The sequence below is a fragment of the Neolamprologus brichardi genome, chromosome 16, assembly GCF_056152115.1.
Source record: "Neolamprologus brichardi isolate AB-2024 chromosome 16, ASM5615211v1, whole genome shotgun sequence".
In the NCBI taxonomy this organism is placed as follows: domain Eukaryota; kingdom Metazoa; phylum Chordata; class Actinopteri; order Cichliformes; family Cichlidae; genus Neolamprologus; species Neolamprologus brichardi.
In genome coordinates, this window is record NC_142119.1 from 27,704,242 (window position 1) to 27,725,853 (window position 21,612).

The 21,612-nt window shown below is 39.2% G+C and overlaps 1 protein-coding gene across 1 annotated transcript in view; it reads left to right on the top strand.

Moving 5' to 3' along the window:
• Positions 1-21,612, top strand: part of abca12 (ATP binding cassette subfamily A member 12) — a 57,775-nt gene that overhangs the window by 30,275 nt on the left and 5,888 nt on the right. The window contains exons 42-65 of the mRNA XM_035912791.2: positions 213-542; positions 940-1,009; positions 1,115-1,249; positions 2,166-2,324; positions 2,419-2,602; positions 3,200-3,418; positions 4,089-4,285; positions 5,456-5,613; positions 6,324-6,557; positions 6,718-6,865; positions 7,673-7,919; positions 9,234-9,323; positions 10,361-10,448; positions 10,603-10,730; positions 11,424-11,511; positions 11,835-11,943; positions 13,755-13,809; positions 15,354-15,531; positions 15,668-15,783; positions 18,317-18,479; positions 18,628-18,881; positions 19,307-19,514; positions 20,162-20,271; positions 20,865-21,015. Coding sequence (XP_035768684.2) covers positions 213-542; positions 940-1,009; positions 1,115-1,249; positions 2,166-2,324; positions 2,419-2,602; positions 3,200-3,418; positions 4,089-4,285; positions 5,456-5,613; positions 6,324-6,557; positions 6,718-6,865; positions 7,673-7,919; positions 9,234-9,323; positions 10,361-10,448; positions 10,603-10,730; positions 11,424-11,511; positions 11,835-11,943; positions 13,755-13,809; positions 15,354-15,531; positions 15,668-15,783; positions 18,317-18,479; positions 18,628-18,881; positions 19,307-19,514; positions 20,162-20,271; positions 20,865-21,015 — 3,819 coding nt within the window. The remainder of the gene's footprint in view (positions 1-212; positions 543-939; positions 1,010-1,114; positions 1,250-2,165; positions 2,325-2,418; positions 2,603-3,199; positions 3,419-4,088; positions 4,286-5,455; positions 5,614-6,323; positions 6,558-6,717; positions 6,866-7,672; positions 7,920-9,233; positions 9,324-10,360; positions 10,449-10,602; positions 10,731-11,423; positions 11,512-11,834; positions 11,944-13,754; positions 13,810-15,353; positions 15,532-15,667; positions 15,784-18,316; positions 18,480-18,627; positions 18,882-19,306; positions 19,515-20,161; positions 20,272-20,864; positions 21,016-21,612) is intronic.

Consider the following 21,612-nt stretch of genomic DNA (forward strand, 5'->3'; position numbering starts at 1 on the left):
TAAGTCACCCACAGTCATTTGTAAATACAAATTATTTCGGGTAAACAGACAGCGTGATAAGTTAAAAAGAAAAACGTGATTTTATTGACTTAGTCATGTAATTCCTTATTTTGTTTTTTCACTTTCAAAAATTCCATTCCATATTTATTGACAGGCACAGGATGTGTTTTGACAGTTTCATAAGTTTTTTTCTCTTCATGTTTTTCTCACAGTACATGAAAATGATGGGAGTCAACACACTCAGTCACTTCTTTGCCTGGTTCGTGGAGTGTTTTATCTACCTGCTGGTGACTATCATCATCATGACACTGGTGCTGAAGCACGGCAAAATCCTGCCCAACAGTGACGGTTTCCTCATTTTCCTGTACCTGTGTGACTATGGCTTGAGCATCTTAGCCTTCAGTTATCTTGTCAGCTCCTTCTTTGACAAAACCTACATCGCCGGCCTGAGTGGCAGCCTGCTTTACATCATCTGCTTCTTCCCCTTCATCATCGTCTCCGCACTGGAGGGCAGTCTAACGCTCATCCAGAAGAGTGCCTTGGTAAGGCTCCTGAGAACCTCATTTGTCATCATTAAAGAATATGAAACTCATTTGTATACTGTGTAATAATTTAAATACCAAGTAATGTAATTTGGTTTGGAAAGATAAATAATGTAGAAGAAGATATAGTGACAGTTAGTTTCATTTGAAAATGTTGTTTATTCGATCCATTTTAGAACACGTTTTTGTTTTTTGTTTTTACAAAATGAATGACTTTTTGTTTGGATTGTCTCAAAAATGTCACCCCCAATATGGAGCTATCTGCATAAACATACACACACACACACATATACACACACACACATATGTATGTGTGTGTGTGTATATATATATTTGCTGCTCCTTTTTTTGCTTGTCGTTTTGCATCTTGTCTGATTTCCCTCTGTCTTTTTGACAGGGATTGTTTTCCCCGACCTGTTTCAGTTACGCCAGTCAGTACATGTCTCGCTACGAGGCCCAAGGAGAAGGTACAAGCATGTAGACATCTGACTACCATCAAGATCTCTTTGATATGTGAGCTAAGTGAATCAGTGAAAGGCAGCATAAAACTTTCATTATGTTAACCTCTTTAGGAATTCAATGGAGCAACTCATACTCCTCGCCCATTGCTGGAGACACAACCTCGTTCGGTTGGCTGTGCTGGCTGATGCTCTTCGACTCTATCCTCTACTTCACCATTGGAGCTTACATTCGCACAGCGTTTCCAGGTAAATTGGGGCACAAAAAAATAAAAAAGAACAAATTTATTACCTCTTTCACTCAGCTATTGATGCTGATGTCCTGTGGCCATTTTAGTACATCAGACATAGTTTGTCAAGCCGATTGTTATTATTTATTTATGTTTTAGAGTTTTTGTTTGCTAGTCTTTTTTGTCAGGTCAGCTGATATATACACTGTATATAAAATATAAGTGTAGTCTGTCGATCAGAAAAGTGATGAGAAAAGTGGAAGATTGTTGGGTTTTCCCTGTATCTATTATTGTGCGATCTACTGTACAATATAAAGCGCTTTGAGGCGAAAGTTGTTGTGATTTGGCGCTATATAAATAAAATTGAATTGAATTGAAGAGTGCATTCTTCTTCATGGCCAGCAGGGGGCTGGTTGCATAGACGTCTATGGGAAAACAGCTCTCTCCTCCCGTGATGCATGAGTTTGTGGTCTGGATTTAGCATGATGTTCATTTTGTGGCATCCTTCTGTTTCCTAGTGTTTGATAGGTTGCTTCTGTATGAGTGTGCAGTTTCCCTGGCTTCCATAGTGGGATCCAAGCTTGCATGCTTGGTTTCAAAAAGATGGTGACAGCAAAGATTTTCAGCTCAAGCCTTAAAAAGATAGCACTGTGCAACCAATGGATAACAGTGGCTGTGTCCATCTTTTATATACATCCTATTCTTAAAGAAAGTGATAGAATTAGAATAACACAGGTTAGAATTCACTTATAGGCGAATGTGTAAGCGTTGCCTTAAAATATCAAGTGAAGTGTACACTAATCAGTTTCTAGTTGAAGCAAATGCAGGTTGGTTTACTTTGGTTTACTTTGGTTAGTAGTCCCGGCTGTAAATAGGTATGTAAATATAAATATATTGTGTATGTGAGATTTATTTGCAGTTATTTTACCCATTAGGAAAATATGGCATTCCTGCTCCGTGGTACTTCCCATTCAAACTCTCCTTCTGGGCTGACCTGTGCGGTGTTCGACCACAGAAGAATACGGCCAAAGGACTTCTCTTCACAAACATCATGCAGAATGACCAGCTTGCCTTCTCCAATGACAAGGGAAAAGGTGCGTCAAATTATAATGTGGCACACACAGGAACAAGGAATTCTTGTCTGCTGTTAGATTAATTTACAGTTTGTCTTCTCTGTGTCTCTCACAGGAAAGAGCACTCTTTCCACCAAGACTGGGGAATACTTCTCAGAGCTCCCAGTTGGCGTTGCTCTCCATGGTCTCACCAAGACCTATGGTAACCAAGTGGCTATTGAAAACCTTAATGTTTCTTTCTATGAGGGCCACATCACCTCACTGCTCGGTCACAATGGAGCTGGAAAGACTACCACCATGTAAGTGGGGCAGTTTTTTTCCTTTCCTTTTTAAATATCAGTATGCATTTGACCACCCTGTATACACCCTCCGTGGCAGCAAAATGATCCAATTTAAAATAAGATTTTGTGCATCCCTTTAATCATTCCAAGGCTCTGATGCTGACAGGGAGATTGTTTTGTCCAAATCTGGCACAGCAACTGTACTGTGGTAGCGATTCGCCTGACGGGTCTTCATCAACTAGAGCACTTACATTTACATTTTAAATGCGACTCATTTTGCTGACGCTCTTATCAAGGGCAACATACAAGGAGTGCAGTGGCAGAATGAGATTTAACACCACTGAAAAAAACAAGAACCAAGAAGGGATTTTATGCCCTATGATAATTTTGAGAACAATAAGTCATCATTTAAGAAGAAACTGTCAGGGAGAAAATATGAAAACTAGCAGATGGGACAAAAGGAAAAGGCATTTTCAGCTTTTCAAGTGCCACCTAGTATATGAAAAGTCTTTTGAGCATGTTCTGTCATTTATAACTTGATCTGAGTAATAAAAATTGAATTTGTTTATTCATTATTGTGAATTTTGTTAACAAATGCATGTATTCTTTGTGTAGGTCTCTCCTTACTGGGCTTTTTGCCCCATCTTCGGGAACCATAGAGGTTTACGGTAGAGACATGCAGACAAACATTGAGAACGTTCGCAGGGAGCTAGGAGTCTGCATGCAGTATGACGTCCTGTTTGATCACATGACCACCAAGGAGCACCTGCTGCTGTATGGACAGATCAAGGCCCCACACTGGTCAGACAGAGAACTACATGAACAAGTCCGCACGTGAGTGACCAGAGCAGGAAGCTTGATATGCTCAGTGTATAAAAGGACGCTCTGTTTTAAGGATGATACCTTGGTGATATATTTTACCTGTTACAAGGATTCTCTTTACAAGCTGTTTTATATGTACATCATTAAACTCCGTCCTTTGCTCAGTTAAAGGCATGGCCCTCAAATAAAAAAAAAATATGTGCAGAGGTTACGAGACTTTCATAAGAAATAATTGCCAGTGCTTCACAAGAGTGAAAGGTTATACAGGGGTAATTTGAAAATCAGTAATGGTTATATAGTGTATATAACCAGTGTAAGTCTGCAGTAAAAAAATAATAAATTGCATCCCTGTTGTCTTTGAATTGCGCTCTTATTTTAGTGTTTTAGAGCTGTAAAATATACCATGTGCTTCTGCAGGAAAACATGAGCAGAATACCATAAAACTCTGAGTTTTAAGTCGCTTCATGTGACTTTTTCTAGATGGTCTTATATGAGCAGAATAGCAGTGAATTTAAAGGCAAGAACTGTTTCTCTCTTCTGGTTTCAGGAAATCTGAAATCCCTGCTGAGTAGCTGATAGAAGTGATTGAACTACAACCCACAAACTGGGTTGTAATGCATTGAAAAAAAAAAAAGTTAGCATGTGCTCCATCCTAAATGCTTTTCATCGACTTTGCTCCCAGGATCCTAGAGGACACGGGGATGTATGCTCACAGACACAAGCGGGTGGGCACCCTATCAGGCGGCATGAAGCGCAAGCTGTCAATCTCCATCGCCTTAATAGGGGGCTCTCGCGTGGTGGTTCTGGATGAACCCACTACAGGAGTTGATCCCTGCTCCAGGCGCAACATCTGGGACATTGTAATCCAGCACAAGAAAAGTAAGTCTGACAGGCACACTCAAACACTGAACGCTGAAATAACATTACCATGAAGTTTTTTCTATCACAGGAAATCTGAGACCTGCACATATGCAGTCTCAGTTGGCCAACTTTAACTTGACATGTCTGTATAAATCGCTGGTTTTTGTAGTTTTATTAATGCGCATCCTTATTTCTCCTTCCTGGATGGTGACAAACGGCAGGTACAGGGAAAATATCTCACTTGTCTGAGTTAAACTGACTTAGTTTGTTTTTTAATACAATTTAAGGACTGGTTGATTGCTTTTAAAGCCCTTTAATACCCACCTGTGTACTCTTGCATTTATATAACTCATATACCAAATTGTATATATATATATATATATTTTTTTTTTTAATCTGTTGTATTTGTCTATCCTTGTCTTTGAGGGAAACACCAGGTTTCCCTCAAAGACTGCAAAGCCATACTCGTTTGAAGCACATTGTAGCTCTATTTTCTAATACAGTACGTATGTATGTGTGTAGCTCATACCTTTTTAAAACTACCCTTAAAGTACAATGTAAAATCTCTGTAGTACATAAAAAATAATTGCACTGCATTTGTGCATTGTTAGTATTAAAAATGCACAGACAACCGAAAGTCTCGCACTAGGGTTTTTCCTCCGAACACGCACCCTGCTATCTGTTTTCTAAGAAACACGGTGGGCAACAAGCTGTGAACCTGCAGGTTGGAGCTCACTGCAGGACTTTTCTCTCCTTTGTTTTGTAAATGGACTTTAGCGAAGCATAATTTTAATATAAATGAGGAGGTATTTTTAGGCTCTCTTAGCAGATGTTTCTGGAAAATATCACGTAATTGGTGTCATCTCAGACGTTTGGGAGATTTTAGTGCCAGAAAAATCTGTTTCAAAATAAATCTTCCACATCTCTTGCTGTTTCTGTGCCCGTTTCTATGATGTGTTTGCATGATAGAGCTTGTGTTTGGGTTTGTCTTTGTAATGTTTGCTTTTTAGCTTGTTTATTTGGAGTTAAGTATGACAAAGCTTTACAGACTAGCTTAGTTGGTAAATATAATCTTACGGATTTTGTTTGTAATTTTCACCTCCATTTTACATTTGTGTAAGAGTACCTGTTAAAGAAGAGTGTAATATTGCATGTGTAATTTTTTTTTTAATATGTGTGCCCTCTCAGACCGCACAATCATCATGTCCACCCACCACCTGGACGAAGCAGAAGTGCTGAGTGACCGCATCGCCTTCCTGGAGAAAGGAGGATTAAAATGCTGTGGATCCCCATTCTACTTGAAAGAAAAGCTAGGCCAAGGCTACAAACTTACCCTCACCAAAAAGGTAATCATTTAATCGCCCTGTCAGTCGAAGCAATAAAGACTCATGCTTACAGCAGCTTTTTTCCACAACATGAAATTTTAATGAAAATCTACTTCCACTTATTTATTTTTTAGTGAAATATGCTTTCCCAGCAGACAACCGGTTCCAAAAATGAGAGAACAGCAGCTTTCCTCTGATGCATTTTACTCAGAATGTTTCTTAGCAGGGAGGCATCTTGCAAAGTAAATGGTCAGCACAGGCGTAACATTTCACCAAAAGCTTTTATGAAAGAGCTGGACTGTTTGTGTAAAACCAAACCCAGGGTTTTATCTTTTCCCAGATGACATGTTGCATTAGGTCAATTTGTATCAGATATATTAAAAAAGGGCCACATGAACTATGTTAAGACACACAGAAATGATGCCCTCTCATGAATAAATACCGATCTGATTTTGTATATTCTGATCAAACCTGAAGTTTCTGTCAGTATTCTGTACTTTAAGAAAAGTGTCCTCTATGATGATAGTCAGTCATTTCAGCAATCTAAAGCAGAAACCATCAGACAGTGTGAGGAAAAAAAGTGATTTTTTTTCCAAGTTTATCTCAGCTTTGCTTAGTCATATCACTTGTAACTTATGTAAAAAAAATCCTGAAAAGCAGGAACAGTGTGTTATAAGTTAGGTAGTGTGTTATAAGTAAGCTTTCACTTTCCTAATCTTTTCTACTTGCAGGTGCAAAACACAGAAAATAAACGGATTGATAGCGCTGAAGTTAAAGCCTTTGTCCAAGCCCATGTACCTGAAGCACAACTGAAAGAAGCCCAGGGCAATGATTTGGTCTACTCACTGCCACCCTTCAACTCGTCCAACGCCTCCTCATACCGCTCTCTGCTTACCGCGCTGGACTCCAACCTGGATGCTCTACAGTTGGGGGGTTATGGTATCTCTGACACTACACTAGAGGAGGTAAGCTCTCACACTGATGCCGAGGTACATTTAAAGGCCCCTTTTGTTAATATGATCCAAACGTAATCATACTAACATATCTGACAGCATATCATAAACCCTAAAATGTCAAAAATATCATATACAGATACTATATATTGTTTTTTATATATATTTGCAGGTGTTCCTCCAACTGACTCATGGACAGGCAGAAGCTAAAGCTGAGGATGGCCTCCCATCCGTATCAGAGACGGTTTCCGACAATATATCCATCGACAGCTTGTCTTTAGACGACAGTGACAGCAGCACAAGCTTCAGCGACAGGATCAGTGAGTTCACTGTTTGTTTTTTTTTGTTGTTGCTTTGTTTGTTTTTGTTAACCAATTGCTGTCATCTTCTTTTTGTAAAAAAAAAAGCTGCTAAACTGATACCTCTGACAAAAAAACAACGAAACAAAGAAACACTGATAAAAAAACAGTATATACTACAACGTCAAGACAAGGAAAATTAAATGACAGAGGTTTTATAGTCAAAAAAGTTAAATTCTGTTCAACAGTAACTTTAATCATATAGAAGAAAACAAGAGACTGAAAATACACTACACAGAGAACAGATGGTTGAACTTTATAATTAACATAACATTTATTCAGCATCACACATCTTTAGACCTCATAGTTAACACTTGTCACTTCCAGCAGTCATGCATGTATTAAAGTGAAATAAGAGATTACTATAAAAGCTTTGGTTACACTTTAAATATAAACACCACCAGCTCCAACAAGACAAATTCTCACAAATTAACTGGATTGATTTCTTAAAGGTGGCCACATATGGAACAAAGGCTGTCAGAGTCTCTGCTTTTCAAAACATTGCGTTTTTACCCGAGCTTGTTATTTTAAATTTGACGTTTACAACCTAAAATATTTTGCCAATACTCTGCTGAGCTTGTTCTACAACTTCTACAACTGGAGCAGTCTTCTTGATGGATTGCACTGTCATTTTTTGTGTCTGCATGGTAGCCTTTAGCTTGACTGTCTTTAAAAGACAATGAAGGCTTCATAAAAGTATTAAGATAGCAAGTGAATTTGCCCCAAAATCATTCTCTCCTCGCTCTGCTCTCCTTTTGTGTGTTTCAGACCTTACCAGTTCATCCACAGTGACCGGCATGGCTCTGGCCTGGCAGCAAATGTCAGCCATCCTGATCAAGAGATTCCACCACAGCCGCAGAGACTGGAAGGGCCTGATTTCCCAAATCCTGCTTCCTGTTCTGTTTGTAGTGTTTGCTATGAGCCTGGGGTCTATCAAAAGCGACGTGCAGCACTATCCTGAGCTACAGCTTAGCCCTGCGCTCTATAAGATCGGACCAAGCTACTCCTTCTTCAGGTCAGTACCTGCAGAAGTGAAAATACAGTTAAACCATAAAAAGAGACAAAACAGAAGTTAATTAGGCAAATAAGTGTGCTTCTATGAAAAATGTTTGAAATATTTGAGAATATCTCAGGAAGTTAGTTTTTGAGTTAGCAACAAATAAACACAGAAGAGTGAAAATTCTACTGAAAAGAGAAAAGTAGTTTTATGATTTGCCAAAGTAGCAATATAAAACAAGCCCACACTTTTGGACATTGTATCTGGGGAACCATATAAATCACATAAGCCACAGGGCTACGGACAAATATCATCATAACTGATGTTGGTAATCACTTCCTGAACTGAATGGTTGATACACCACCTCACTTGACAGGTTCACTGGGGTCCGCATCATTTGCAGGAGGCATGCCACACTTGTTATAAAAGGATTTTGATTTGATCCTGTAGTTTGTTGAAGGGCATGTGGACCTTAAAATGCGAGAGCACAAGAGACTATGTGAGGGTAAGAGATGTTTGCGATGAAGACGGCTACAATGTGAGATCAAAGGAAGAGAGATTAGGAGTGTCAGGAGATTGCAAGATGTCTTCATCCTCCCGATCTGCTGTTGTTTGATCAAGGAGATATGTAGCAAGAGAGAAAATGCTGAGGTGCCAAACTGTATCAGAGACCGTATGGATGCTCCTCCCAGTCCTCTTTAGTTTGCTATACAAAAGGGACTGAAAATGATAATTAATTATTCATCTCAGAAACAGTGGTTTTTTTTGCTGGGCAGAAGAAGGTTATAGATAGTTTAGGGTCAGAGATGCTTCAGCGTTTCAACATTTTTGGAACTTTGCCGGAACACTGTGTTTTCTTAGTTTTTTCTAAGAGTGATGCAAATGTAATATGATTTTTATTTATGAGGCTACTTGTGTGCGCTTTAAGGCAAGGAATGGTAAATAAAACAAATCCACTTAAATTTAAAGTGACAAGTCAAATGTCCTCATTCTTTCTCTAGTTGCTCAGAGAAGCCATTCTAATGGTTACATTAGTAACCATTAGAATATCTCAGTTAGTAGGTAAATGCTGTTGATCCTTAGCCCTCAAATAATCGCATAAATTAAGTAAAATCTGGCTGGCTGGCTATCAGTTTTCAATTCAATTCAATTCAATTCAATTCAATTTTATTTATATAGCGCCAAATCACAACAAAAGTTGCCTCAAGGCCTCAAGTTTTAGCAGTCTGCTTAGTGAATGCTCATGAAATGACCTTTTGTGTTTATTATATCCTCTTATTGTAACATATCTGGTGTTCCCGAGTCAAGGCTAACTTATTTCTGATTCTACAGCAACCAGAATCCTAACTCACAGCGTCTGGCAGACACCATGATGTCATTCCCTGGGATGGACACCACCTGCCTCGACAAGCCTGATAACCTGTAAGTAATTATACTACTAATGGCATCTTTTTTGTTTGTTTTTATCAGTGACATGCTGATTCCTGTACTGGCTTTCTCTATGTATTTAAGCCTTTGTCAAATGTACAGCGTTTTTATATTTCACTTCATCCAAGTCTCTTTCCATCTTTATTTTACAAGGCTTTCCTCTCTGCAATTCCTGTCGCTGTCTCTGGTCTCTCTCCTGTCCCTCCACTCTTCATTTCTCTGCTGCTCTGCTCAGTGTATGTGGCTGAAAGCCTGCAGCAGGACTCTGCGATGTGAGAGCATCATCTGTATTCCATAAACACCCTGTGTTTATAGGGAAGATTTTCCCCTTGCAGGCACTCAAATCAATGTTGGCACTCATGAACCAGACCTCAGAGGCATTTTAAAATTCTCAGGAAAATAAAAAAAGAGAGTGAGAGAAAGAGAGGGGACAGAGAGAGAGAGAGAGAGAAAGAGAGAGACCCTGTCATGGAAAAAGAGGCTGCATGTCTGCTAATCATGTCCAGTAATTACAGCAGAACAATGACTGATTACTGTATTTACATTTTTTTTTACATATATAGAAAATATATTGCATCATCTTCTGACTATGATCATTGTTACTTGGTGTTAGAAATCTAAAGTAACAGGTGTGTATGCAAATAATATTGCCGCAACCTGTTTTTGATCTGCACAGAGCGTCCCTGAAAGCATTTGGCAGAGAGCAAAATGCGTGGGAGTTGAACATCAGCCCACACAAACAGAAATTTCACACAATATGATATTACAGCACACATTAACAGCTTTGAAAAGTGTTATCAAAGGAAAGATTTAGATCCTGATCTCACAAAAATCATGTAAGCCTACAGCTACTTCATAAACGGTTTTAGATTTGACAGTTTTCTTTCTTTTAGCGGGCCATCATATCTCCTCACTTTCAAAATATTTTCTGGGGTGTGTCTAGGGAGAGTGTTGTGGTATGTACCGCTCACTGCAAGCTCACTTCATTTCACTTCATTTCACTTGGTGAAACTTTTTTTCCTCTTTTTCAGTGACTGCACAAGGAACACAAACAAGTGGAGCTCCAGTGGAAACACCACGAAAGGATTCAACATCTGCAAATGCACTCGGAAAGAACAGGTGAGACTAGGTCACCGAGAACAGTGCGATTGAGTGATTCTCTGTGTTCTCACTTGTGTGTGTGTGTGTGTGTGTCAGCACATAAACATGTTTCCTGTGCTCACGTTCTTTTGACAAAGGAAAGATATTTATTTATCTTTTCTTTGCACTGCAGATTTGCGACAAAGACAACTACCAGCCCCCCCATACGGAGATCCCTTCATCTCAGATTGTTTATGATCTGAATGGCATCAATGTGGAGAACTACCTAGTGGCTACAGCCAATGACTTCATAAGGAACAGGTGAATAGAGCCAATATATCCATGTGGTTAATGAAGGCACAGTGAGACTTTTATACATGCCTCACTGATAATTTACTGCACTCTGTGTTGCAGTCAAAGTATTCTCTGATTAAATGAGCCGAATTAAGCAATGTCCAAGTCCATTCAAATTTCAGCATACTGTGGCATATTGCTCAGAATTTGAAATCATATTTCATAACATTACATCATTAAAATGAGCTACGATAGTTAAGAATCGTTTGCAAATCTTTTCATTAATTTCATTTTGTTATTCATTCAGAGGAGACGATTGACCTAAATGAAATTCCAGAATTCTGCAAGCAGTCTCTGAAATAAAGTTTCTTAAGAGGGAGGCTTTAAATGGTCTTCACAGTATTCAGTTGCATGGAATGACTGGTGTTTTACCAAAGAAAGATGTGCATAAATCGAATTAATTATGAAAACTAGTTAGTAAGTGCCTAAAGGTATAGTTTTCCTATTTTCTCAGTTTGACACAAATTGGTTTCTAGCACCTTGTTGAAAATGGTAATCATACTTATAATTTGGGCTTGGGTGCTTTGCTCTCATCTGCATATGTTGAAAATTTACTCTTGATTAAAAGCAAAACAACCAAGGGAAAATCACAGTGTGTTACATCGAGTTTCTCAGTATCAAGCAAAGCTCCTTGTTTTAGTCAATGTTTTGTTTTTCCAGGTACGGTGGTTTTGCTTTTGGCATGCCACTCCCAGCGGACTTAAAAATGGACATCACAACAGTGCCCAAAAACCGTACGCTGTCTAAGGTAACGTTCTCCCGCTGCTTCCCTGCCCCTTTTCTCATTATCAGATTAATTGCCGTACTGATTAGTTGTCAAGAGTTAAAACCTGATGTCTTAACCAAACGTGTTTACTCAGTGCATGGAAATGGAGCTGAATTGTTACACCAATCATTTTCATCATAAATATGCTTTACTGCAGGAATTGTGCCAGCATAGATGAAGATGTCTGCCTTCTTTGTGTTATTAAAGTGTTTTTGTTGTTTTAATATATAGTATACCTATTTCCTGATCTCTAGTGTTGTGAATGATGTTCGTTTTTATGCATGTCTGTGTTTTTGCCTGTGTAGGTCTGGTTCAACCCTGAGGGTCACCACACAATGCCAGCATACTTAAACAGCCTCAACAACTTCATCCTACGCTCCAATCTGCCAGCAGACAAGGATCCACGCAAATATGGTAAGCTAGAATTGGTGAAGAAAAAAAAGTTAAAGTCTTAGTACACATGTTTGAGATGTCACTTCAGCTGATGGGGGATTCTCTACAAAGAAATGCATTAATAACAAACATCAGTTTTATCTAACTTTTGGAATACTGAAATGGATTTTGGCCACAGCTTACTCTTATTTGTAATGTGATTAAAGTGAGTTTTAGAAAATGTACCGTATATGTATGTTATGTTTGCGGTATTTTATTTTATGCCTTCAGGCACAAAACACTGGTTATTGCAAAGATAGGGTAAGGCAGAGATTGAAAGAGACATGACTGCACAGGAGAGAGGCACATCCGTATTAGAAAGCTGCCCCTCACTGATAGCCCGGTGCATTCTGTATAGTAAACATACAGTAAAGAAAGCTGTAAACAGTGTGTTTACTCATGGTTCATTTCACTGGATTAAAGCCAGGGGGTGCTGTGTGTCCTTACGCTCACATCACTATGCATGGTGAATACTGATGAGTGCCACTCACTGGGGAGATCTGCTAAAGAGAAACGAGGCTGGCCCACGTTTTCAGTACTGTTTCAGCTTCTGAGTATTATCCTGACCATCTGCCTGCAGGCAGGAGTACACAGTCATGCACTCATACACAAATGCATATATAGAATTGCTCATAAAAACATGTATAAATAGCAGAACGGGCACACACACACATTTATTCCCCAGTGGATGATAAAAGTGCTTGAGGGTAAAGTGTAACCATTTAAATGTTACCTGCAAACTCAAAGCGGTGGCAGGGGTTGTCCGGGGTGGAGATCCAGGGAGATTACTTTTCAAGGTGACTGCTTTATCTGTTAAAAATTATATCCTAGCCTTTGCATTGTGTACTACAGTTTAATTTTGGGGTTGGGCCCCATTGGATGTTTGCATCAAACCGATTTTTCATGTCACTCTTGCAGGATTTGTGACTACAATTACCCACTGGTGCATTTGTACAAAAACACCACTGTCCGGATTATAAACTCAAATTACTCTTACCTGCAACTGTGTTGTTTATTTCAAGTTTTTCCTCACCCATCCCCCAGAAATCATTGATTTTCTCACCTGCCTAATAGTCCACCTTTAGAAGATTTGATTTGAAAACACATGCTCACCTTGAGTCTCTTAGAACTAAACGTAGTATAGATAATCAATTTCTTTAGTTTGCCGGTTGAACTACACGTCAAACATGAACATTTGCTTTTGAGGTTTTGGGGCTTCTTATAGAAAAGAAATGGCACAAATTCAAAGGCTCCGGTTCTCTAAAATGGGGGTATTTGCCCATTTTCAAACCACTATGACAACATAAATTATATCTGTGCATATAAATATACTTATTAGTAAAACTCTTGCTAATTATCATTGCAAATGCACAAACCAGGTATGGGAACATTTGAATTCAGTGCAGTCGTCTTGTAGTATCAGTAATTACAGATGTTTTAGGCAGTGGTACTAATCAATTTCATCAAAGTTGTCTTGAGTAATGCTAATCCCGCAGCCTGCTCTGGGGCTTCTGTGCTGTAGGTGAACTCACAGTCCTATTTCAGGAAATGCAAAATATGTAGGGCTACAGTTCATGTCTCTGAGCATCTCAAAGACCCAGAAAAATGATAAAGAAAATTCAATTTCCTTTGTGCGCACTGGCAAATGAAACCATCTTCCGCTATATTTTTCAATTGACTGTGTCCTAGGCTAAGAGAATATCATTGCTCATTTGCTTCCTGTGCTGAAAAATAGCTTGCATGCTGTTGTTTTTCTTTTGCTAACACAGTACTCTGTTTTATTTCTGTTACAGCCATTTCAGTTTACAGCCAACCATATTTTGGACGGGCGGATGATGAAGATGTAGTGTAAGGGTCATGCTTAAAATTCTTCTGCAGAATTGACTACTAGTGCATTACTAGACAAATAATCTTAGAAAAATAGATCTGTATTTGCATCTTAATCTGTGAAAATATTCCCCAATTAATCATGTGTTTATGTGCTTGGGTTTTTTTTTTTTGTTTTTTTTGTTTTTTTTACATCTAATTCAAGATGGATTCAGGGCAAGGATGTACATGACAAAATTATTTATACATATTTGATTTTCTAAATTGATTTCCTTAAGTTTACAGTATTGATCAGAGTCCCAATTTAATGAATGTTTTGGAATGAATATTTCGGTAAAGGTGGAAAAGAGACTTAGTTTAAATGGATGTGTGCACATGTTCCAGAGGAGCAAATCAAATGCATCATTTTGAGAGTGGATTGGACTGACCTTGTGTTCTCTCTAGAGCCTTTTTACTACTAAGCATCTTACTGGCAATTTTAGAGTTATTGGTCAGTTTTTCCACATATGTCCCATTTATGTTCAGTGTCTGTGTAAAACGTTAATAGGTGTAGTCTGCTGAGATGCTGTAGCAGCTGAATAGGTGATATTAGGCTTCCTTACTAGATGTATTGATTTGCCCTGAGCTGTGTTAAAGACACAGCAGACTTATTACTCTAAAGTCTTGATTCTCACAATATAGTAGCTTTGCCCATGAGAGAAAATCTAAGGCTATGCTGGCTGTCTTGATAACAAGCCTGCTCTGTAGCTGTCGCTCCTGACTATCCTCTGTAGTTACTGTTGCCCTGAAACGCCCACCACATGTCCCTTTCTGTTGTTCTCACTCCTTCCCACTCGGACACTCTGCCAGCTTCATCTTCATCCTCTTTTCAGCTTCGTGCAGTTCATTGTGTTTAGTTTGAGGTGTTGTGCCCCAGCCAGAGGGGAGTGGTAAAAGTAGTTCAGTTGCGTGCAGGGTAGGCGAGAGAGCACTGGAGACGAACAGGTACTGGATTGGCATCAAGAAAGTTTAAATGAACACGCTGAGTAGAAGACGAACTGAGGGGATCAAAGCTTCAACTGGATTTCTGGGGTCTAATCTGGACAATAGGCTCTGCAGTCTCACAGAAACACCCTTGGCTTGCTGACTGTACAGCAACAGCAGTGTGAAGTTGTTCTCTGCATGAAGCGATCTGTTTCTCTTGCTGTTATCTTGTCAAAGATGATTTGCAAGCGTCTCTTTTTTTTCACAAAGCTGTTTGTTATTAATGGGATTCCATTCATTGTGAGATTCCTCAGTAGTTCAAATGAGTCACGTCCCAGTAGGGAATAATATGATAATTCTGGTTAAAATGAGCTAGTATTTTCAGAAAATACATACACCTGGTTGAACGCCAGTTTATATTCACTCTTCTGCACCGTTTGTTGTTGCTATTGTAGTAGTTTTAATTCAAAAGAACAGAACAAAAGAAATAAAAACACAACACAATAAATACATGGCCCAGTAACACGATAAGTGCATTATTCATGGTAACTCAATGGTTAATTGTATTTAATCACATCACCTGCATGATCTTTTCTTCACAGTGTCCAGGGAGTGCTTCACATCCTTGTGGCTATGTGCGTGCTCACAGGCTTCTCAATAACAACAGCCAGTTTTGCCCTCTATGAAGTCACTGAGCACCAAAAAGGGTCCAAGAGGCTTCAGCACATCGCTGGCATCAGCGAGTCCTTCTACTGGATTGTAAACTTCATCTATGACATGGTAACGTCATATTTCTTAAATTGGCTACAATATTGAAAACCAAGTGTTCAACTTAATTTCATCCATATATCTTTTTTCAAAGTTATTAAACGAAGTGACTTTCTGTTGCTGCATTGTGCCCCACCCTTTTCCATAGGTCATCTATTTGGTCCCCGTAGCTGCGACCGTTGTTGTGATTGCTGCCTTCCAGATTCCAGCATTTACAGAACGCCAAAATTTGGGTGCCGTCACTCTCCTCCTGGTGCTCTTTGGGTCAGTAACTTTGAAAAAAGTAGATTCACCAATTGTAGCCACATTGTAGTTGTACTGGAGTGTATATTGTTGACAAAAATGTATTTGATAATGAACCAGTCCTTCATGTGGCTGAAAATTTTGAAAGACAATCTTTTAGAGATTGTTCTCTCTACAGTAGCTATACTACTGGATTGCTTTCCATTATGAAAGCAAACATTTATTTTATTTTAACTTAATTTGGGTATCATTCTGTCATATAATATTATAATACTTACTAATGGCTAAGGTCAGAGAACGTGACAATGTCACAAAATATGGATGCAACACAATAGCAAAGTAGCAGTTAGACAAGCAGTCAGATTGAAAGGTTTAGTGCAGGTAATCTTCGCTACCACTTCATAAAGAGCTACCACTAGGATAATGGTCTGTGCTGTAATGACTGCTTATGCCACTTTTAGTTGCAACATACAGTATTGTGCAGGAAAAAATGCTGTAAACAAAGAATGCTTTCAAAAATGGAAGTTTAATAATCATTTATTTTCATCAATCAACAAAATGCAGTGAATGAACAAAAGAGAAATCTAAGTCAAATCTATATCTGGTGTGACCACCCTTTGCCTTCAAAACAGCATCAATTCTTCTAGGTCCACTTGCACACAGTTTTTGAAGGATCTCGGCTGGTTGGTTGTTCCAAACATCTTGGAGAACTAAACACAGATCTTCTGTGGATGTAGGCGTCCTCACGTCTTTCTGTATCTTCATGTAGTCCCAGACATATTTGATGATGTTGAGATCAGAGCACTCCAGTACTTCTTGTTCTTCTTTGTGCTGAAGATAGTTCTTAATGATTTCTAAATGGGGTCATCGTCCTGCTGCAGGATACATTTGTGGCCAGCAAACAATCATTTATATTTCTGAAAACATTCTTTGTTTCCAGCATTTTTTCACACCTGCCTAAAACTTTTGCACAGTACTGTAACTATTTTTACTTACCTCTGAGTTTATTTTCAACCTGAACCACACTGAATGATGGACATGTTTATAAAAAAAATGTTTTAAGGGAACCGCATCAAATCTGTCATAGAAATGGTGAATGTGTTGTTCTGGCTGTTGCCCTGCTGAGACAACAGCAGGAAGTGTGTGAAGTTTCCAGAAGCATCTGCACTGCTCTAAACCAAACTTATTCATTGAATGGTGCTTTATGCTTGCAGCAGGCCCATCACCCTCAACATGAACCCAGCTCATCCAAGGAGTCAAACAGGGAAAATACTGATTCATTCAGATGGACAATACATTTCTTGCAGAGGACTTTCCAAAGTCAAGCAATCATTGAAAGGTTTATACATTTTCAAAAGCCTATCTCCACACATGCACTGCAATTCTGTGCCAGTATGTTGGATTTACAGCGCAGAGCATAAGGACGAGCAAACGCTGCAAACAAGTTTATTGTGAATTTCTTGCTAAGACAGATGGCAGTAGGACTGCAACGCTAATGGAAAATCACTGCCAACATGTTTATCCCATTCAAGGCAAAGACACTAGAGAGGGAGAAAGGGAGGAATCAGGAAGCAACAGGGCTTATGGCAATAACAGAATGACTTAGTATGAGATAGAGGTTAGCTATAATCTCGAAATACAAAGGTTTCAGTTCAGTCTGACAAAGAGATTTAGATTTGGGGATGGTATCAAAACCACTGATGTGTCATGTTTCGCCTCATCTGAATTACTGGGATTATTTACATCAATCCCCGAGCTGCTGCTGAGGTTTACACTCTTGTGTTTGCCGTTGTTGTTTGGAGGCCTAGTCCTGAGCCCTAGATTTTAGAAGGCCAAGTCAGGACTCTGCTTCTCATTTATCAGACAGATGTCTCCTTCCCAAGCAATGAGTAATCACAGTGCTCCATCTGTCAGGCTGCACCCACCTGGTCTGGTGTTCAGCCTTCTTGCTTCTGTTCCTTGTCATGGCTTGGCACCCACACTTGCCTACCAAGCACTTTTTTTGGGCAAAGCATGCAGATGCTTTGTCTCTGTCTGGCTCTATCTGTTTGTGTCTGTCTGTTTCATTTCCCACGCTGCTCTTTTTTTTTTTTCATTTCTTTCTCCCCTCCTTCTCTTCCTCTCTGTATTGCTGACCCAGACTTACCAATCAAATGGACAAACAGATTATGCGAGGAAAAGAGAGAACAAAAAAGGGAAAATCTTTTTTCCACCTTGATGATATAGGGAGAAGTAATTTATCTTCCTCTATTTTGGCTTCATGACTGAATGTTTACCCTCCTTGTAGTGTGGTATATTCCACCTTCTCTTTTCAGTATTCTTTGCTGGCTTCTTTTTCTTAAGGCTCATAGCTATTCTGTCTGGCTCTCTTCAGACAAGCCTATATTTTAGAAGGTGCATTTGTAAGCAAGACTGCACAATTTCTCTTTTAATTTTATATTATAACCTTCTGTTTTCTGTATTTCAAACCAACCCAACCACATTACCGCAGCTTTGAAGTGCATCTGTGGAGTTATTTTTCTAAGTTTAAAATGCAATTATTCTGTCATCTCAGGTTTTCCACCTTCCCATGGATGTATTTGTTTGCCGGGATCTTCAGGGATGCAGAGATGGCCTTTATCAGCTACGTGTGCATCAACCTCTTCATCAGTGTCAACACCATCTTGACCACCTGCATCCTCTACTTTCTGGGTCAAATATCAATGCACAATCCTGAGGTAAGATTAACTGTAAGAATCAGGGGAAACTTAGAAAACATACCTTGCTTGTCCATTGACAGGAGAGTGAAGAATTCAAGATGAGCTCAGTTAAACTCAGTTTCACATCCTCAGATCTTGTCCCCTCTTCTGTCCTTCTCTCCTGTAGGCAATCCAGAAAATCTTCCAGAAGCTGAGCTACGCCTTCCTCATCTTCCCCCAGTTCAGCTTTGGGAATGGGCTGATGGAACTGGCCAGAGGTGACATAGAGGTCCAGATTCTCAGTGGCTATGGAGTCGATGCCTATAAGAACCCATTCTCCACAGAAGCTCTGGGATGGATGTTCATCTCCTCCATCATCCAGGGCCTGGTCTTCTTCACGCTGCGTCTTTTGATCAACAAATCTCTAATGCGCAAAGTCAGGTGAGAAACACAGAAGTCAGAGCTGGTAATATAAAGGAGAATATACATTCACAGAATCTTTAACTGAGATCAGTTTCATTTGCTTTCTTAAAAGGTAGGATGGACTTGCAAATGCACAAGATCTGTTTTCTGCTAACACTGATAAAGCAGTCTTCTTGTAGCCAAAAATCTGAAAATGAGATGTAATAAATGCAGATAATATGCAACCGGGTGGTTAAATATGCAACAGAGCAACGTTAAGTAATTAGAGAAGACAATTGCAAGTAAAATTAGATTTTTTTTTTATTCTAAGTGGGCCAAGATTTTGGTGATTTTATTTTATTTATTTTTTTTGTGGCAGGGACTGGGGGGTGATAAAGCATTTATATTAACTAGAATGCCTTGCACTTATTTAAAAACAAAACAACAACGTTTCTGTATTGTAGGCGTCTAATTTGCTACATCAAGACTGTGCCCCAGGCGGCTTATGATGATGATCAGGATGAGGATGTGGTATCTGAGCATCTCAGAGTGGCCAGTGGAGCAGCTAGCTCAGACATACTGCAAGTCAACCGTCTCACAAAGATCTATCAACACCTCAGTAAGAAGGTCCACGCTGTCAAGAATCTGTCTGTGGGCATCCCTGCAGGAGAGGTAAGCCTCAGAGGCAAGAGCACAGAATACTAATATAGTAAAGCTGTTCTAAGGCAAGAGGGTAGCAAAATGGGGGGTATTGTGTAATAATGTCTAATCTCTTATGGCAGCAGCATAACTCTATAATTACCCAGAAATCACACAGCCTCTGTTTTGTTATTTCTGAAGAGCTGTGCGGTGGTACTAGTCGCTGTGTGGAATGGACTCGTCAAAGATTGGAATTTATGTAAAATACCAACAGCCTACTGTTATTAACACAGCTGAGGATTTGGAGTCACTGTTGGCGGCTATAACAAGCATGTACAACATTGTACATTTTAATATGGACTAAAAGACGGGCCAGCATTTTCATATTCTTCTGCAGTCAGTAAAAAGTGATCATTTTAAGCTGTCGTTTTAATTTACTCTCAAAGCCTTTATTTTATTTTGACCAATTTCAGTCTAGTCTTTGATCCGAGTCATTTTTATTCTATTACTTCAGATGTCTGGTTGTATGAAAAAGTTTTCTTTGGACACACTTCTTTTTTACACAGTTTTGCAGCACTAAATACTGACCTAGCTAATCTTTAAAGAGCCCAGCTTTACGTCACAGTACTGCATAATAGCAAAATGCTTGAAGTTACTAAGAAACTAGTGTTTATTTTTAGTGCTTTGGCTTGCTGGGAGTGAACGGAGCAGGAAAAACTACCACCTTCAAGATGCTGACTGGAGACGTTAGCCCCACTGATGGCACTGCACAGATCAAGGACTGGGATGGGTAAGCTTTACTTGAATATATTTACTTATTTAACATGTGAATGTTGCCTAGTACATGTTTGTATTTAATCTGTTTTTCTTTATTACCCCCTTCTTCCACCACTGGATTAACTTAGCGGGAATATTTGTGTTTTTATGACCACTCATGCATCTTAGCTGCACACTAAAGTGATGCAGAGGTGTCAGGATAAGTATGTACACATTCCAGCAAAATAAAGATGACTTATAGAATTAAACATTTACAAGAAAGAATTTCATTTTATTGGTACAGGTGCATAGGTAATTCCAAAATTTAATTACGTAATGCAATCATTCACATATGAGGGATGTTATTAGTTTTTATTAGGGAAAATTTGAATATGATAGTTTTGGGATTTAGAAACTAGCAATTTTATCTTAAAGATATATGTGAAGAGCTTTCATACAAGTAGCAATGTACAGTCCTGCTGTGTTGTCAGTATATAAAGTGGATATTAGCAAGCTAGATAGCACCCCACAGACAGCAGATCCTCTGAAACACCCTACATGCCTGTCCCACATCATGTGGTGAATGCTGCTTAAGAAAATCTTTCTTTGTGTGTGTTTTCCCCCCAGACATTTGGTAGACATCATGGAGTGCCGGAAACAAGGAATTAACATCGGCTACTGTCCTCAAGTGGATGCACTGGATGATTTGCTCACTGGAGAAGAGCATTTGTACTTCTATGCTCGCATACGTGGCATCTCAAAGTGGGAGACAGACCGGGTAAGGAAGAGCTGCAGACGCAGTGCTGCCTATTGTCACTTTGCCAAGTGACAATAGCATTCAAAAAGTGACACGGGATCTGATATAAATTCAAAGGTGCACTTCCAGCGCAGGACTAGAAGCTGATGCTGCTCCTATGCATACTGAATCAGAAAGTGTGCAGCAATGAATGATGTGTGATGAAAGCTGTAGAATCTGTAGCGAAATGAAAAAGCTTTTGTTGTCAGCTTGCGCAGTCCAAACATCAGAATTGAGCTGATGTAGTATGCATTGCTGCGGAAAAATTTATATTTAAATTCTGCTTTTATGACGGGAGAATCTTATTTGACATGCCACTTGAGCCTCAATCTTCTCATTTATCATTCCTGAGAACTAATCAATCTTGCTTCTGTGGTGATTGCTGAGTGTGTCTGCTTATTAGAGGACTCTGCAGAGCAACCAATCAGCACGTGATGTGTGCTCAATATCAATATCCCATCAATATTTCTTTTTTGAAAGACAGAGAAGAACAAAAATAAGCAGCTCTTAGGAGTGTGAAAAATTGTGGAAAATATCATGACAAGCTGTAAGCGCTGTCTGCTTTTTTCTCTTCCTTTT